Genomic DNA, 19805 nt, shown 5'->3' on the forward strand with positions numbered 1-19805 from the left:
AACTCTCCTGTCAGGTGAAAAGAAGCAGCTTGGACTCCTCATGCATAGAAGGAAGCATGAGGTCAGTCCGCTGCCCCCCCCAGGTTGGCGTGTAGGTTGAACTGTCCAAATCAACACTGTGTCCATGTCTCTGTCCCTCCTCCATCACTAGTCTCTACTGTCCATGTCTCTGTCCCTCCTCCATCACTAGTCTCTACTGTCCATGTCTCTGTCCCTCCTCCATCACTAGTCTATACTGTCCATGTCTCTGTCCCTCCTCCATCACTAGTCTCTACTGTCCATGTCTCTGTCCCTCCTCCATCACTAGTCTCTACTGTCCATGTCTCTGTCCCTCCTCCATCACTAGTCTCTACTGTCCATGTCTCTGTCCCTCCTCCATCACTAGTCTCTACTGTCCATGTCTCTGTCCCTCCTCCATCACTAGTCTCTACTGTCCATGTCTCTCTCCCTCCTCCATCACTACTCTCCAAGTCCTTCACTCTCTCGCTCTCATTGTGATGGAGCTCATTAGTGGCTCAGTCAGGTGCAGGGAGGCCTCCCACCTGTGTTTATATTTAGATACGGGCGGTATGATGTGGTTGGGTGGCTGTCAGTCACAGCAGTACCCAGAGGAAGAGGGAGACCGAGGGAGATGATGACTATAGAGATTGACAAATTATTCATCCGTAGTGTAACGTGCATTGTTTATTTTGTGAACATTCTTTTTGTCATTGTCTCTACTCTGAGACACCGAAGTCCAGTTTTAAACTTTAAAGTGTTAGTTCCGACTTTTGGACTTAAAGCTGTAGGAAATACTTGCCATAAATATAGTGGTATTAATTGATTGCCTGAGTGGTGGGAGTCCTGGTCTGGTTTTGGTATATATTTTGTAATATTAAGTAGTTCCTGTCATTTGTTGTGCTGCTGCTACGTATTGACACTGGACACAAAAAAGATTGTTCCATATGACAGAGGGGTCAAAGTTGAACAAAAGTTCATGCGCTATCATATAAATTAGGTCAATATTACAAAACATGTTTTTGTTAAAAAGTTAAATCTCTGTCCATGTTCAGATAGTAATCATTGCAGAGTGTTTGTTCAGTAACAGGGGTCTCCCCGACTCAGCAGCTCTTTAATAAACAGAAAGTCCATTTTCAGGTCAAGCTGAGGACACAACGAGGAGACCCATGGATCAGCAGTGTTCCAGTTCCAATTTTGTCTGCTCATTGTTTTGTTTCATAACTTCCAATTTCCTCTATATATATATAACTTCCAATATCCTCTATCAGTTCTCTCTCTTGATTGGTTCATTTTAGTTTTTACTAAAGAGCTCAGAATATAGAATTATTTAACAAATAAAATATCACCACCAATGAGAGGTAATTACCTCTCATTAACCAATAATAATTGGCTTATATCAGATATATCAGCCTCCATGCTGTTGAAACATACGCTCCTAGTCTGATAGTGTCAAATTCCTTCTCATTTTCGGCTGACAAGATGAAAATACATTTTACATGATAAAAAAAACTAAAACAAATGTTCTCTAAACAAACATGAGGACATGTGATAAACCTGGATGCCCTGTACTTACTACTTAGATAAAAGGGTCCTCACCTCATAAAGGCCTTTTCACACGGGAGGCGATTGATGCACCTTGATTATTTTGGACACTTGGAGAAGTTGTGGCTTTTCAGTTTTCAGTCAGGTTTTTTTCACGCTACGTGGCTAGCGCCCCTCATGTGCAGACGCGTAGCTGATTCAAGCAATAACGCCCGCGTCACTCACTTCCAGTCTGAATCGGCCTTAACCCCTTATTTTCAAATAGGCGTTGAATCATCATTCTATAATCCTTCTATAACATATCTCTCTAACTATGATATTCCTAAAATTCAGATACCTTTTTATTAGCCATTGTGTGTACACACAGGATTTATTTTGGCATTGTCGTGTGTGCATTCAATTATTTTTTCAAGAATCGTATTCGTAATCATTCACATCCTGCATCCTATAGAGCAGTCTCCAAGTCAAGTGCACCAATTCAATTGAAAGTGTAAATAACTTTTCACATCAGTGATTCTCAGGCAGAGCTCCAGTCTTTGGCAGCCATGGGGCTCTCCTGCTTTTCCATCCATGTTGATTACATTAGTCCGGTGTCCTTGTAATTTTAACTGTCTAATACAAAACTAGTTAGAGTGGAATACCAGCAGTACTCAAGGTCCCATGTAGGCCTGTCACAACATAATAGATTAATCACAGTTATTTATTATTTCCATTTGCCATTTAGTGTTTGCAATTTGCAAAAGTGGAAATAGCCGATCTCTACGAGCTCAAAACGATCGACCACGTTTTCACTTTTCAGCTTGTAGACTATGTAAGTTATTTGTCATATCTGTTCACCTTTTGTTTACGAAGCACTAAAAGCCAAACAGAAATGTAATTATTAATATTCATAATGTTCCAATGTTCATCATGTACATCATGTATCACAACCCAATTTATATCCTAAATGATTTAATTCTTTTTTTTTTTCACTCCTCAGAGTATAGTTTCCAAGTATGGCTCTCAGTTCCGGGGCAATTCTCAGCATGATGCTCTGGAGTTTCTTCTTTGGCTCTTGGACAAGGTTCACGAAGACGCCAACCTCACTCCTAACGACAACAACAGCAGCAGCATCAAGACCAAAGCCACTGTCAAGGTTGGTCCTCCACAAATATTACATAATCTGACATTTAATTCACATCAAACTGGGTACAGTTTAATGGCAGCTATAAAGAGCAAACAAAAACAACCTTATACATGCTTAAGATTTTAACCCCAGCGTCCCTATTCTGGGTATTGCAGATCGACAAGCTCACAACACATTGCACGTTGTGAGCTTTAAGGTCAACTATTTTCAGCTAATAGATTTGTAGAATGAGGAAAGGGGAATGATGAGTCAATCAATACACTCACTGTCACTGACTGTTCCAACTGCTGTTCTCACAAGCCTCTGATGGGCATACTGCCCTTCCTGTACGGTTCATAGACCAGAAGAAAGGTACAAATGGAGACAAAGCTGAATCCACAGACTTTGCTGCTACTAAATGGCACACACAGTTTGTTTTACTTTACTACCAAATGGTACCCTCGCAGCCAGCAAGTTAGTGGGCTCATTTATACTTGGCACTGACTTTACTAGAGAATTATTTATCCCATTTCAACAACATGGATGAGAGCATGTTCTGGTGTAGCTATGCATAGGCGGGTGTTTCACCGTCTGACGTATGGTGGAGGGAGCATGTGGGGTGTGTACATTTTGTACAGGACTGTAGCGGCAGCAACGTGTGGCTAAGGCTGATGATGTAGAGTGTTGTACTGGCAGTGTCCTGGTCAACTCCAATTATTTCAAGGGCCTTCCTCTGAATATTGTCAAGTAGTGGAGCACTCATCTAGCTGAGTGAGGCGTACTCCATGACACTACAGACCTGTAGCTTGTAAACAGTTGCTCGGCTCTCTGTGGTGAGTTTACTGGCCACTCCTAGATTTTGGACAGGTGTTTTGACCAAGACAGCTTGTGGTCTATTTTGACGCCCAGGATGTCCAGCTCATTTGTGGTGGTCAGCCGGTGTCCATTGAATTGCAGGCCCAGCTGGGACTGAATCATCTTTATTCAGAGTGTCATGATCATGAACTTGCACGTTGATAGTTCAAAGGTGGTCTTCCATTGGTCTCCCCGGATGGTTATTTGTTGGAGATCCTGGTTCAGGCTGGGTACAGGCTTTAGTTTCGACATACTATTAGTCCGACTGTCATTAGAACGACAACCTACCTCAAACCCTAATCTAAACATAACCGCAAGCACAGAGCAGTGCATGTTCGGTTCGCCAACCTTAAAGCATGTTCGCCAACCTTAATCGTTGATCGTTGATCGTTGTTTCCACATGTCAGTCCTATGGTGGGTCGGATAAGCGTGAGCAACCCTCCAGGCTAGCCTCCACTTCAGCCCTATGTGTTGGAGATCTCATGCACGCATAGAGGGTTGAGTCGTCGGTGTACATGTACAGCTCGCACACTTCGAGCAGGTCATCGTCATTGATGAAGATGGACAATAGGAGGGGACAGAGGATTGAGCCTTGTAAGGCATTGATGGAACAACCAATGCCATTGATTGTATGTTGCTGTCATAGTCAGTTTATGACAAAACTAAACTAAAGAAAACAAGACAACCCAGAGAAGTGAAGTGGAATTATTCAGATATGCTAAATGGTTTCTTACAAAAGCTTCTCAAAGCTCTTGTGTTTTTATCACTTAAGGCTAATTAGGTATATGGGCTTTGCGGTGCTCACGTTGTGGGGCTCTGTGCCGCGAGTGTGGAGCTCCTCAGAGTCTATCTCTCCAATAACGACTCATACAGGTTGGCCTGTTGAGCACTGAGCGGAATTGTAGCTCCCAGTGAAAACCTTATTATAAGAAGGATTTCTTTTGCATCTTAAGTCAAGTTCAAGTATAGAAATATTTTTCTCTGTATCAACAAAGAGCCCTGATACTGTCTTGTTTGGATTCATTAACTGCCCAGCAGGCTTATAGCGATTCAAGGTCAGCCATCAATGTAACAGTCTTAATGAGCAGACCTCATTATCAGAGGATTCTGCTAACAGCTCAGGAATGCAGACCTAATACTAATGCTCCCTGTCTGGCCTTATTTAACCTGAATTGAATAAATAGCTTTGCACTCTATAGCCTATTTTGCTTCAGTCAAACAAACAGTGAATGTCTTCCCTTTCTCCATTATCTAAAAGTAGGTTCCATTAGGGTTTCAGAGTGGACTGAGCCACGAGTCACTGTTATGGCACGTGCCCAGTCACTGTAGGCCAGATATGAAGTAAAACCGTTTGTGCTTTGGAAGAGGTGGGCAGTCTGTCTGTTACTTGTCTCTCCCTCTCACTTTTGTCTGTCTTTCTGTCTTTTTCTACTGTTATCTTTCAAGTTAGCCAGTGATGCAGACAGACAGACAGACAGACAGACAGACAGACAGACAGACAGACAGACAGACAGACAGACAGACAGACAGACAGACAGACAGACAGACAGACAGACAGACAGACTGCAGTAAAAAACACATGACAGATACAGGTAAGAGAGATACAGATACATCTGCTTCAAAAGTGAGTGCACATAAAGAAAATAGGAGCAACCAATTAGTATCATACAATAGCAGAAATAAGATACCTGTGTATGACAACAATACTAATGGAGGTAGCCTTTAGCCACAGAAACAGCTTATGGTTGGGGCACTTTCATACTATAAGGATGCTGTTAAATCACAGCATCACCAAGGAGCCACACTGGCACTATTGCACACAAGCATAGAAGAAGAAGACAGATTTAAGCCTATACTAGCCTTTTGCCACCACGAACGAACAACTTTTCATTTCCTCTCCTGAAAATTGAATTCATCCCTGAAAGCACTCATGCATAAACATGTATATACCGGTAGGTGAATTCACAAACAGACACGCACGCCGTGTCACAGCGGTTTAGCTAAGAAAGGATCGGAAGTGCAGCCTAGTGATCGCCGGCGGGTTAAAAATTATGTAGCTTTCAGTCTCACAGAGGGAGGTCGTCGCCTAGGTTTCAGTCAAAGATCAGAGAGGAAAGATTCACTGAGGGATAGTTGGAGAGGCAGGAAGGGGAGCGCTTAAAGGACTTTTTTTCCTTTTTAAACCAAGGTTCATGTTTTGGGTTGTTATTACAGAGAAAGTAAAAGATGTGCTGCTTTCTTTCGTTATAGCGATTTTAGCGATTTCTTTTAAGGGGGCAGGGGGCATTCGGGCATGTGGCTAAATGTCTTTTTTAATGATTGTAATGATGGTAATTAGATGGTGAATGGCATGTTGCCTCACTGGAAAACCCTCTGCTACACCAGTGGGTCTCAAAGTGTCCTTGAGTGGGTTCCAAATGGCCCTGTAAGGGTGTGTAACTCTGAGAGTTTGTACACTCTCAGAGGTATAGGGGTCATTGAAATTAAAAAAGTTTGAGAACTACTGTCCACTAAATGGAACAGGGCCTGCCCTTAATTAGTATAATCAGTAAGGGAGTAGGGAAGGGGCCCGGAAGTAGGAAGAGTTGTGTGTGCATAGAGCCTATTGAAACTGAACTGTCTGCCCTGAATATTAATGTTTATTATTATTATTATCCTTAATTACAAAAAGTAAAAGTAATAGAAAGACTGCTACCAGATTTAATTACATTAAACTGTTGAGACAGTTTTATTGCTAAATTCCCTAGCAAATTCCCTTCCATCAACACAGCCTATAAGCGAAATACCAATAATTATCACTCCACCAAAGTGTCCTTGAGTGTGTTTGAAATGGCTCTGTATGTGTGTATGTGTAACTAGTGGTACTGTTCCTTTCCTTTGTTCCATTCTGGCTCCTTTCTTTCCTCTATGAATTATCCGGTCCTGTTTAACTTTTTGTTTCTTGTGAATCTTTTTCCACAGTTGTACTGTTTATTCTTTCTTTATTCTTGTTTTTGTATTTATATCAGCCACATGATGTCTTATGTCGTCATTTAGTGCTCTAAACAAACATTAAAGTCCATAGACTTGGCTGGCAAACGAATTGCATCACAAGTAACTAAACAAACAAATTTAAACCCATAGAGGTGGCTGCCATATGACGTAATCTTCAAATCGGATAATCAATTATCAGCCAGAAACACAGATCATTTTAAGGTGGGTTTACCAAAGGTGGGTTTACTAAAATATAGCTAAATCTGCTTTTCCAAAACATAACAAATGGCAGAACATGTTCAACAGTAATGCCAAGGAGACTGTGAGTTCCGTTGTAGTCAATGCTGGTCCTTATCCTTAAACAATAAATAAAATGCAAAGCTATTTAAGTGATAATTTTAATCATTTCTTTTAAAAAAAGAAAAAAGGATATGGGTGTGTTAAATATAGTTTCTCCTGGGCGCATGGTGGCACAGTCGGTAGCGCTGTCGTCCTGGGTTTGATTCCCGCTGGGGGCGCTAAGGGCATGTTCTCTCCTCCGCGTCATCACCGCCCATATAAGTGGGGTTGACAAAAGGACCTTTCTGTGTGGACTTTGCATGTTCTCCCCGTGTCCCTTAGGGGGAAAAAATCACACCCGTGTGAAGTGAGGGGCGCTATATATTCATCTTTTATGACATAATTATCAGACAAAACAAACATGGACAAAACAAATATTAAACTCTGTTTTCATTGTTAATGGTGATTTAATGTTTGTTGAGTTATAGACCCATAAGGGTCCATTTGGTTCCTAACTATCATTTAGCTGGGGACCCCCTGGAACTCCCTCAAGGACCCCTAGGGGTCCCTGGACCCCACTTTGGGAACCACTGCACTAGACAATTGACACTGGGTGACAAAAATCGTGTAATTTGGCTCCGGTTCATGTGCAATATAACTGTTCAGGAGGGAACCTGAGGCCATCAGGCAGGGTAGAGTCCACCTAAACACACCAGGAAACCCACCAAAACAACTCCACAGAACCCATGTTTGAACCTTGCACTGTTGTAAACTTGGTAGCTTAATGGGAATGAAAGGTAACAGCCTCTCTTCTACTTAGCACAAAAATGTGAGCTGCATGCCTTTATGTCGTCTATGTTTACACAAGATACCGTAAAGTTGTATTCTTAACTGACTGGGCAGTATTCATCTAGATAAACTATGTGTCTGAGCAGCATACCTTTGGTCAAAATCAGTGCAACCAGCCAAAGAACTTTAACCAAGGTATCGTATTATGTAACAGGAGCCTGTGAACACACACACCGGGGCAGTCCAGAAGCAAAGGAATTATCCTCTTCTAATGGGACCTTTGTCCACTTGCTTTATTCACCTCTTACTTAAGCCGTTAAGACCCGAGGCCGATTCTATAAATGTCTTCTGAATCCCAACAGTTTACTGAAAGACCTATGCTGAGCATCAGTGGTGCTCAAACTTTTTTGTCGACCCCCATCTCGCAATATTTTGTTCGAGTGGCCCCTTATATATATATATATATATATATATATATATATATATAAATATTCAAAGATTTGCACAAATGGCCATGTTCAAAAATAGCAAAGATATACAAGCTAAAGACATCTAAAAGGAGACAGATGCTTTTGTGATTTTTAAGGGTTAATTCATTAGCTGTGTTCCTGCTTGGATAACTGGAGAAAAACAGAAATGTCAGCGTAAACTATGGGTACCTCACGATACGATATATATCGCGATATTAGGCCCTCGATAACGATAATATCACGATATTTGATATATTGCGATATTTGCGATATATCGATATATTGTATGAAATTTCATCAACGATATATCACAATATCTGCAACTAAATACTTGGAACTGGGAAAAAACACTATTTTCGTGCTCCGACACAGGGAGGGACACACACATAGCTGTCTATAGGAGTGGTTGCAGCACTCAAACACTAAATATATACTCAATAAACTCCCCCTTTGACTCATACTCTCATCATAATACCACAAACACCACCAACTGACCATTATCACTGGTTTCATTATAATACCTCACAAACACCACCAACTGACCATTATCACTGGTATCATCATAATACCTCACAAACACCACCAACTGACCATTATCACTGGTGTCAGTGGACTGCATTTTGTATTCCCACAAAGCTGTTTGGACAAATCACCATCCAGTAATTCTTCCAGTAGTCTTTTTTCCCCTCCTTTTCTAAACATGTTGTTCATCACTTAAATTTTTTTTGCGGGAGGACGTATCAATATATATCGCAATATCTATATTTCAGCACATCCCTAGCGTAAACGTTTTATACAATTTTTTTATTTTTTTTGCTGGGGGAATCAAATAAGATACAAAAATATAGTAGCTGCAAGTACGAGAAAGTTTCTTTTGACCCAGTAATGTCAACCATAACCACATATACCAACAGGCCATGATACATTATACTGTACATAAAATATCAAAGACTGGATTTAAATAGTCAAATTGTAACATTTCATTGCTCCCTCAGGCTTCAGCAGTTCCACCCACAGTATTAGCTAAACTATTTTATATCTGTTATATCTGTTATGCACAAGCTGAAATAACACACCAAACCTTCCCTGCCTATTATCAAAGAACGGCATTCATTTCCCAGGTGGACGCATGGATTGAGTACACGGGGGGGCAGTTACATTTAGACGGCCTCCCACGGTTGAGCTTATGAGCCAAATGGTTCTAAAAGCCTCACCCCATGGACAGTAGTAAGTCTGCCAATGCAAAAACCAGTACGAGAGCATTATATATGCATTATTCTGTTTTAAATGTCGATAATGGTCGGCCTTTCTGCCCTGGGAGAGTTGGACAGAGAGAGGGAGAGAAAAAAAAAACATGGCCCTGAAGCAAACTGCTTAGACTAGGAAATTCGGTCTGTGGATGTGGTGAAGACGTGAGCGAGTCGTCTTATCGACGGGGGCAGAAATAGCGCAATTGATAGCTCCACGCGTGAGCTCGCCTGACACTCTCTGGGGGTGCGGGTGAATGAATGGGTGGGGGTGGATGGGGGCAGCGAGTAAATGTCAGTGAAGATGAATCCTGCTTTCAGGTGGCGTGGCAGGTGAAATGTGAGGGGTCCTTGATCTAAGATACTCCCCTGCCTTTGTCAGTCATCAGAGTGCTAATGCGTTGCTGCCACAGTCGGCCTCCCCAGTGGTATTATGCTAAAGAGATCATTGGCAGCACTCGTACGACGCGTGGTGTGTTTTTATGCGGCCTGAATGAAAGGAAATGGATGGGCTGTGGCATTCTGCTTTGTGGCCGCAACCGTTGGCTGTTTTCTTTGTGATTATTCTATCATTACGGTTGTTTATCCCCCAAAATCACAAAGGCTAATTTGACCTTTGGGATTCAGAAATTAGTCGGTGTGTCCAAAAACGTAGTTACTGCCCTTTGGCTTTAAGTATTCGTAATAGCTATACTGTACAACGATGAAACAATGAATGGATTGTACTGTGGATGAACCCTAAAAAGCCAATCATTGTGATCGTCACAACAATAAGGAATGAGTGTGAGCTATGTCGGGATGGACAAGTGCCATTTATCTGCCTCCCCTGCTCTCGCCCTCACACAGGTTACATCAAAGGACTCTTGTCACTGTCTGCACCACCAAACACTAGGCCATAAATCTGATTAAGTCACATTTCTAAGATGCCACAAATTCCGAGAGAGAGAGAGAGAGAGAGAGAGAGAGAGAGTGAGAAAGAGAGAGAGAGAGAGAGAGAGAGAGGGGCTTTTTAAAAAGCATTTAGAAAATGAAGTGAAATCTTTGATGCTGGGGGAGGGTGAAATAATGTCATTTTTGAGTTGGCTTGCATTGGAGTGGTCAATCCACAGTTCACATACGTGACACGTCCATGTACCCACATTCATAACCATTTTATACACATAATATTTGATAATGGTCCATGGAATAGAAGGTGTCTCTTAGAGTGGTGTTTCTGAAAATGAACATTTTAGATAAAACCCACAATCTGGGCAATGTAGACCAAGGCCAACTCATCCCCCTCTTTTACTACACTATCTGCTTTTTTTATTCAAGCTTTTGATATTCAGTGCCTTTTCCAAGCAAATAGAATACTCATTCTAAATTAATTAGCCAATAACTAAATTCAAGGCTCTTTGCGGTGAGATTATTATGGTAATTTGCGTCTCTAGAGTTAAAACCAGGGCATGCCAACTCGTTTAAGTTTCATTGTGGTACATGTCTAAAAATATATTTTTTTCTGCACATCTCTCTCTTAGTTAAGGAGGTAAGGTAGTTTTGCTCTAGTTAGTGAAGATTATAAAGACTAGAAGCACGACCTTCGGCCGGTCTCGCTCCACGCCAAAAAAAGAAAAGAAAAAGGCAGTGATTGTTTTGCATCACTATACTTCCGATTGAAATGTTGCACAATAACATAGTGTCATGGAGTTTTATATTAACTGTAGATCGTGCAAGTGCATTAACAAGGTGGGTTTCAGACCCATAGGAGCCGCCCTGCGTCCGAAACGGTTGAGAAATGACAGAGTTACCGTGTGGGGGTCCCTCTACTGTACCCTCTACTGTACTACTGTCACTGTACTGTACTGGCACACCTGAAATCATCATATATACAGTTAATATGTGCGTGTGTGTTTGTGTGTGTGTTAGGTTGCGCACAGGTGGTGAAAAACAACCATACTGTTTTCGTGCTCAGATGCATGCACCCAGCCAGTCAGCCAGCCAGCCACCCAGCCAGCCAGCCACCCACCCACACACATAGCTCCGTAAGGGAATAAGTGTAAAATATGTACAGTACATGTGCATGTTTTCCCTGTAGTAGCAAAGTTAGGTAAACTTTTTGTGAACAGCTTCACAAAAAGTTCCACAACACTATTTCGTTTTAAGAAGGTGCAATTGAGGCTATGCTCCATATATACAGCAAATTTAGATTAGAAAGGTGCAAAAATGTAACATGATAGTGCAAGAGGAGGGCGAGGGGTGGGCGGTGGGGCTAGCGTTTTCCTTTGCCTGGTTTTGCTTTGGTTCTTATCAGTTCGTTCAGGTATCTGATTGTTCGGGGGAAGAAGTCTGTTTGTCAGTCTGATAACAGCAGCTATCATCCTTTGCATAACACTTGGAGTCATTTGAGCTTGCGTGTGCCGTGGGACATGAGAACGAAGCTGTCTCGAACTCGATGGCCATCGTCTTGGATTAGTGTAGCTTGATGTTGTCTGTTTAGACCCAAGCCTACTGTAAATTGTCCATTGCCTTACGTTGTCCAAAAGAAAAATAATGCAATTAAAATGACACGCATAATTAGCAACTATACACATTGCACAGCATTGTGGTCTTGTCTCTATACAAGGAAATGAAAGCGAAAGCCATTACTGTAAGAGACTATGGTTGATGATTTAACAACGACATGTTCTGGGAGGAGAGGATGCCTGCCAGTAATGTGTAAGAGTTTGTGTATTTATATCGGCCACATGACGTCTTATGTAATCCTTTACTGTCCTAAACAAACATTAGTTTGTCCATAGACTTGGAGGCGTGATCAATGCTCTTTGGCCACTCAGAATAGCCAAATGGCATTGATCACGCCTCCAGGTCTTTAGTTTACTCAAGTTAGGGAATAAGACCTGGTACTTAAGACACGCAAAATACAGCCAAATGTCTCCATGTATATGTAGTCCGCTTGAGTACGGCAATACCGCTGGGTGACCTAAGGGGACACTGTTGAGCAACACACACACACACACACACACACCACACACACACACACACACACACACACACACACACACACATCTGTTGGAAAGATCTCTTACTTGACAAGCAAGTACCTATAGGTGCAATGCTCATTTACCTCGTTTACCTGCCCCAGATTTTATGCCCCAGAAAAACATGTTGACTCGACTACAGTCCACCTCCACTTCTGTTTTAACATCCATGTAGTATCCCTGTACGGAATTTACATGGTTTTATGATCATGAGATGATAGAATTAGGCCTCAAGTGAAATGGGGTTGTAAGCCTACCCCCCCCCCCCCCCTCTCTCTCTTTGCATCGTCTGTTTCCAACTGGTAATTGTTTGGTTTTATGTAATTAGTGTTCACCAGTGGTGGAAAGTAACTTTTGGTACTTTAAGTACATTTTGATGCCGATACTTTTGTACTTTAACTCAAGTCAATTTTTAATTCCTGACTTTTACAGAATAGTTCCATATTGCAGTACTGATACTTTTACTTAAGTAAAAAGAAATGTGAGTACTTTTTTCAGCACTGGTCTTTGTTTACTATTGAGAACCTAGCCTGTTCAACCGGTATGCAGGAGTGAAAATGTTCTCAAAACGGGCTCAATGTGTGACGCTTCCGTTCCACTAATTCTGGTAAAAAGAAAGAAAGAAAGAAAGAAAGGGCAGGCCTCTAGGGCCATTGTTCCGTATCTCCCCCTCAAAAGTGTACTTACTGTAAGTACAGTACTTGATAAATAAATACTTAGTTGCTTTCCACCACTGGTATATGCCTAAGGTCATGTGTTCCTGGTGTTGTAGACATGAGGGAGCGGCTTGATGACTGTCATGTGGTCTTACCTGTTCCACTCACCTGTTTGTCACTGTACCGTCATCCATTGTCACTTTCAACCGGGGCTGTTGTTATTGAGGCACAGAGATAGTTTGAACCCATTTAGGCCTGAGACCAGATTCTACAATTTACAATTTAGGCATTTAGCAGACGCTCTTAATCCAGAGCGACTTACATTAAGCAAGAACAAAAGCATGGGAATACATCACATAAAAGCATTTATCATGAAACATGCGTAAGCTAAGAAAGTAACAGTGGAATATCTATATAATGAAACTATACATATGAACTATACATATATACTATACTATGCTATACATATGTACTATGGCGTGCTATGACTATATACAATGTAATTATAGCGCTGTCTACATAACATGCTATAAGTCTGTATCAAATGCTATCTAAGTCTACAGAAATGCTATCTAAGGGGTAGGGTAAGTGCTATGGGCCATGATGGAGTCTGAAAAGGTGGGTTTTCAGACTACGGCGGAAGATTGTCTTCCAAATGTCTTCCAAATCATGACAGTTTTCTGAAAATACTATGTTTCTATATCAGTGGTTCTCAAACTCAAGGAACCCAAAACATGTAATTGGCCGCGGACCCCATCTGAAAATATGTTAAAGAATATACATTCAAAGATTTGCACCACGTTTTCTCGATCTTCTATTGCATTTTATTCCTTCATGCTCCTCACATGAGTGGGCCTCGTTTATTCTAAGAAGGGTTTTCAAATATATAGTATATTCTTTAAGTCTTTGAGTCAGGGTAGTTTATTTTCATGTACAATATGAGTTATTTGTCCGGGAACAAACATTGCCAGTTTGTGGATGAGAGAGAGAGCGAGATATAATTAATCTGTGTGTGTGTGTGTGTGTGTGTGTGTGTGTGTGTGTGTGAGAGAGAGAGAGAGAGAGAGAGAGAGAGAGAGAGAGAAAGAGAGAAAAGTCTAGAGGGTCCAGATCTATGCTGTCCAGACAGATTTGGTGGCCAGAGCCTCGCCAGGAACTCTGCTGCTTATTTTCCTCCTCCGTCTTTGTTTTGGCCCTGCTACCATCGCCATAGCAATTGCCAGATTGTGGCGGGTTTGGCTGAATCCTGAGATAGAGCGAGAGAGAGAGAGAGTACATTGGACAGTCCTAACTTCTAAGATGACTGATTTAGAGAGAGAGAGAGAGAGAGAGAGAGAGAGAGTGTCAGAAAGTGCATGTATAGCCTATGGCTATGCGTTCACAAGTCACGGATAAATGATATTGTATCATGGAGGGTGTCACGGGACAGCCCGTACCCCTAGACAATATAAAGGACTGTTCCCTGGAACAATATATTTTCTGATGGGGGTCGGCGGCCAATTACATAAAGTCTTGGGGTCTTTGACATGAAAAGGTTTCACTACCCTTGGCCACAGCATGCATGGTGATCGGGGAGGGGGATCGCTGCCAGGGTTTAAAATGCCTGTGGGCTTCCACCCTTATCTCCCAGACTGCCTTGTTACTGTAAGCCTGAGTTGAATAGGGCCGAATTAGAGGCGGTCGTCCACTGCTGAAAGAATAGGGGTGAGTCAGCCACTTTATACTGCACGCACAGCATTTACCCTTCTGACCTGGACCACTCCTCACGCACGCACGCATGCACGCACCTCTTTTGGCTCGCATTGAGGGGTCAATGCACTGTTGACGTCCATGTAGCCACGTCTCATCATAAGTAACTATCATTGCACTTACAATATCATGTTTTATAATGGTCCGAAAATAGTGGCCAGTCTGGGCAATGTAGACCACCATTATCCGTTATTAATAAATGTGCACATGAGACAGACGGATGCCAGGACGCACTTAGCCTCGGAAACCCAGACGTTTTTATTTCCAGGGAGAAATAAAAAGTCTGGGGTCAAGTCCACTTCAATTCGGCATAGAGTAGCGCAAACGTCGATCACTCTCTGCTGATTTCTGATCGTCTGCACCTTTGTTAAATTGACGCACACATGCACATCCGTACACACACACACACACACACACACACACACACACACACACACACACACACACACACACACACACACACACACACACACACACACACACACTCCTCTCTCTCTCTGTCGCTCTAATGAATTAGTCTCATGTCGCGCAGCTGCGTCTAGATTCTCCCGGCAGGATGGAGCTGCCTATGCCATAGAAAGCATAGGTGGACCCCAGGCTAGGACACACTAAACGTAGCCTGGCTCAGCCAGTGTGCTCAGTGAGCGCTCATAGAGCAAGCGCTGGAGAATATTGGTTCACCGATCAGAGTGTGTGCAGGTTCCTACTGCTGAATTGAATATCTAGAAGACACCCACACACTTGGAAGGTTCAGGCAGATTCAATGTTCACATTGTATGGAGCTTCCATAAAGTTAGGGTACCTTTTAGAAGTTGTGGTGTCAAAAACACAAATATCCGCACGCACACACGCACACACATACAGACACACACACTTTTAACCGCAAACCAAACCAAATCAGTCCTCTCCTCCGTAGTGCCTGCTGAGGAAAGGAATGCCTGCGTGTGCTCTCGCATGAAAGCACACTCCATTGTAACCTGCAGGGAATCAGCAGCGTTTGGATAACAACATATGTTTTCTTGTAGGGCTTATGAAGTGCAAAGCTCTCTGGAGGGAGCTGTGTCTCTGCTTTGTAGGACCATCGTGTCTTATAAATGGCGGCATTGAAGAGACGTTTCTTTCAAGGAATTAAATCTCAAACTAAAGTTACAGGTCTTCTAGTATACATCCAAATGTCCCTGTGGAAATCTACTAGGCTGGATGACAGGATGTTCCGTGGTAGTTGTTTGTTTAGAGCCTATAATTATAAATTCCCTGTGGCCAGCCAAGCCTATGGACTTTAATGTTTTGGGCAGTAAATGATGACGTAAGACATCAGCTCACTGATAATAATGCATCTTGTAATTTATATATAATGTACCGCCATGAGAAATCAACGTGCCCCCAAAAATCTGGGCGCCCCTCACTTCACATGAGTGTGACTTTTATTGTATTCACAAATGGAACATAAAGGCGTGTTTTCAGGTTGAGAAGGTGTATCAAAGCCATACAGCTCGTACAGTATGTCCTTTACTGTAGGGGGAAAGTTACTGTACTAATAGGCTGGCAAAGGCACGCACTCTTTCTTTCTTTCTTTCGCCCTGGTTGATGTGTCTGGTTTCCAGGCTACAGAGGTCCCGGGGCAACAAGAGAAACATCCTGTTCAAATAATGTTGGTTGGGTGTAAGGATAGCGTGAGCCTATTATAGCTCTGAGCGCACCACAAAGTGTGCATGCACTCCAACACACTTCCAGGCTTCACTAGGTACACAGGCTACACATACTGCACCTTTTGTATCGTTTTATAGGTTGTTGGTTGTGATTTTGGTTCTGGTGATGTCAGTGGTTTGCAGTGGTGTAATGTAACTACATTACATTAGTACATTTACTCTAGTACTGTGCTTACTGTAAGTAAAATTGTAGCGGTCCCCGCCGAAAGAAGGTCAAGACTTGTACTGATGGTAGTGAATTTATTAAGTCCATAAACCACCGTAAGAACTGACAAGAAATTTAAGAACACAAAACAAAATACTCTGTTAGTATTACACATACAAATTGCCGTAGCTCACATTAGCTTCAAATGTAACTATAGCATTTTCAAAACAGTACAATTCCATTTTAAATGGTTTTGAGCATCATTCAGAAATTAGAAATACTGTAAACACATTACAATTAATAGACTTTAACCTCACCAAGCACTTATTATAAAGAACTCGTCTTTCCTTTTTAACAGCTGTTTTTAACTCCAAAAGTAATGAAATGCCTCCTTTTAACCCTTTAAGTATAATATAATGACATGAAATAAAGACCCTTTTTATCCAAAATGTATGAAATGCAGTGATAGCAATCCTTCCTTTGCATGTACAATTATAACCTTTCATTTACAACACACTTTTACAGAAAGAGTAGCATTATTTATTATTAGCATTAGTGCATTATCCTTGTGTGCCTTTTCTGCAGAAATACGTTTCATTCCATATACCGGTAGCCTACCAGAACTGAACAGAATGTAAACAAATCAACAATGCATTTTTAGCAACAGTCCTTTAGCTCCAAAAACGTGTTGTATTGTAAGTTGCAAATACAGTCCATGTGTACCAACCTTATGCCTCTTCGGGGGGTGCTAAAACAATCATTGAATGTATCAATGGCAAACAGTAAAAAGGGCGCGATTTCCTTTGTAGCAGCAGCAAAAAGACGCGTCTCCTCTCTCTCTCATGTCTGGTTATAATGCAATATACTTCCTCTTTCCGGTGCTCAGGAAGCTATGTCCCACAAAACTCCCTTCAAAATAAAAGCATTTGGCTCAAAACTCAAAATCTAAGGAAAACGACTTGTTTCACAATAAGATCATAGTAACAATGTCTGTTCACCCAGAATATAGAAAAGTTCAGTAGAAAACGTGTTTGGGTTCTTTACAAAAATGTTGAGGTATTTGTACTTTACTTGAGTAAACTCCACTACAATTATTTAAAAACTTGAGTTACTAGTTATTTTGTAGATTTTGATTATTATTACAGAACATAGATTAAGCACTTCAGCTGTAGGCCTTATTACATTTCGGCCCTTTGAAAATAGCCGATCTACAACTTCGTGAAATTGTACTGTAGATGGGCTATTTTCAAATGATTTTTATACATTTGAAAACTTGAAATGGGACATTCTGCATAATGAGTACTTTTTGAATTCTGGACTTTTACTTGTAACAGAGTATTGATGCTTTTACATAAAACATTTGAGTACTTTTCCTACCACTGTTTAAAGCTACACTATGTATTTATGGCGGGAGCTTATCTTTGCATTTTACATACATATTCACATTATACTTTACATAACATTTGCTTTGATGTGTTGATGATACATGCACACTGCAGTAGAATCAAGCTCAAAACGCTAACCACCACTTCTTCTTATATTCCGGGGTATTATCATTGCACTGTCAGCACATTGTGGCTTACTGAAAGAACTGGTGTCACTGACTGGTCTGCAATATGCCAACACACAGTGGTTGCGGTGGTCCTTGAGGAGTACTTATACTCTACTTACTTGTTACTTTCTTCACCTCCTGCGATGGCTCACTACTGCTGATGGTAGTAATATGTAAATGTTTGACCTCATCTCTCATAGCAGGAGTAAACAGAATGTAAAGTTATATACAGGGTTCCTACGCAAGTATGAAAAAGTATGGCATTTCATTTCATACTTTTTTCAGGGCATAACGTGCTCCTCACGCAGGGTGATGATAGTGTTTTATAGTTGTTGATGACATGTATTATTGCTATGCTGAATAATTGAATACATACATACATCATTGGAAACAAGTCCCCGGGACTTTTTAATGTTTTTAGTATAAAGTATTTGTTTTTGGGACTGTTTCATCTCTGTTGTTTTAATCAATTTTCAATCAATCAATCAATCAATCAATCAATCAAATCAAAAGAATGGTTGCCCATTTCTTCAAGTTACATTGAGTATAGATTGCTCTCGCCATGTGGTTCTGCAACACCTGGCTATTCGGATTGACTTGGAATTTGGTTCCTAAAACCAAATAGCACAGACACATTCCATCAAACTCTGACTGCATAGACATCGTGGACAAGACCCATTCATCCATGCCCTTGGATTTAAGTTCAGTCTCCTCACCATTGTCTGCAGATGTCCGTTTATATAATCTCACTGTGACTTTACTCTGCTACGTTTGGGAAAGGGACCCTATAAGCCTTTCTCTGTGACACTGGAGTCACAGAACAATTAAGGTTGCTAAATCTTATTATTACACTACCTAAGCAACAGGAGCTGACTGAATACAAATTATATTTAATACAGATTATTTTCAAAATAACTTATTGCTTATAGAAATACAGTTTTTCTGTTATTGGTACAATAATGATTTTGGCTTTGTCACTGTATCCCATTACAGTGACAAAGCCAAAATCATTATTGTTTCTTTCTTTGGGTTAAGTACACTCATATCTTTCCCTCTCTTTTCCTTGGGCCACTTATCTGCCTTTCTATCTCAGTGCATTTCAGGCATCTTTGTTCTAAGGTCCAGCTGAGCCCAATGACCTACTTATGGTAGAATAAGGTGCTTTTTCAAGTGTGCAGTAATGTGCTGTCTGTCGCTTGGAATTGTTTTGTGATGCATATTGAATTGGGTAGCGCCATAAGGAGGAATTAGTGTGGCTCACAACCTCAGCCTGATGGCCTAAAAGTCTAATATATCCCCTGAGTCATGGGGATATAGTGGTTAAGATGTTGGCTTTCCATGTGGGAGACCCAGGTTTGATTCCTGGGTGTTACACAAGGATTGCACATGTACCCTCATCCTACTATAAATGTGCCACGTCTGTCTGCGTGCGTGCGTGTGTGAGTGTGTGTAATGCACGTAACTCGAGAACCGTTAGACCCACCGACTTCACATTCGACACACCTGATCCACACCCCCGCAGGGAGTGCAGTGCCCGGTATAGAGTCGGTCGGACCCACAGTTCTCCAGAACCACCACAAAAGGCTCTGGTCAGGCTCTGCCAATGGGCCTAATGAGGACAACTCCTTTCACCTGGGCCAGGCTCTGCCAGTGGGCCTAATGAGGCCAAATCCTTTCACCTGGGCCAGGCTCTGCCAGTGGGCCTATTTTATTACTT

The 19805-nt window shown here is 41.6% G+C and overlaps 1 protein-coding gene across 1 annotated transcript in view; it reads left to right on the forward strand.

Annotated features, from left to right (window-relative positions):
* The window catches only part of usp43a (ubiquitin specific peptidase 43a), a 90954-nt gene that overhangs the window by 12375 nt on the left and 58774 nt on the right, over positions 1-19805 (forward strand). Inside the window, exon 2 of the mRNA XM_080760008.1 lies at positions 2522-2677. Coding sequence (XP_080616134.1) covers positions 2522-2677 — 156 coding nt within the window. The remainder of the gene's footprint in view (positions 1-2521; positions 2678-19805) is intronic.

The sequence above is a fragment of the Protomyctophum bolini genome, assembly GCF_963924005.1.
Source record: "Protomyctophum bolini genome assembly, chromosome: 3".
Lineage (NCBI taxonomy): Eukaryota > Metazoa > Chordata > Actinopteri > Myctophiformes > Myctophidae > Protomyctophum > Protomyctophum bolini.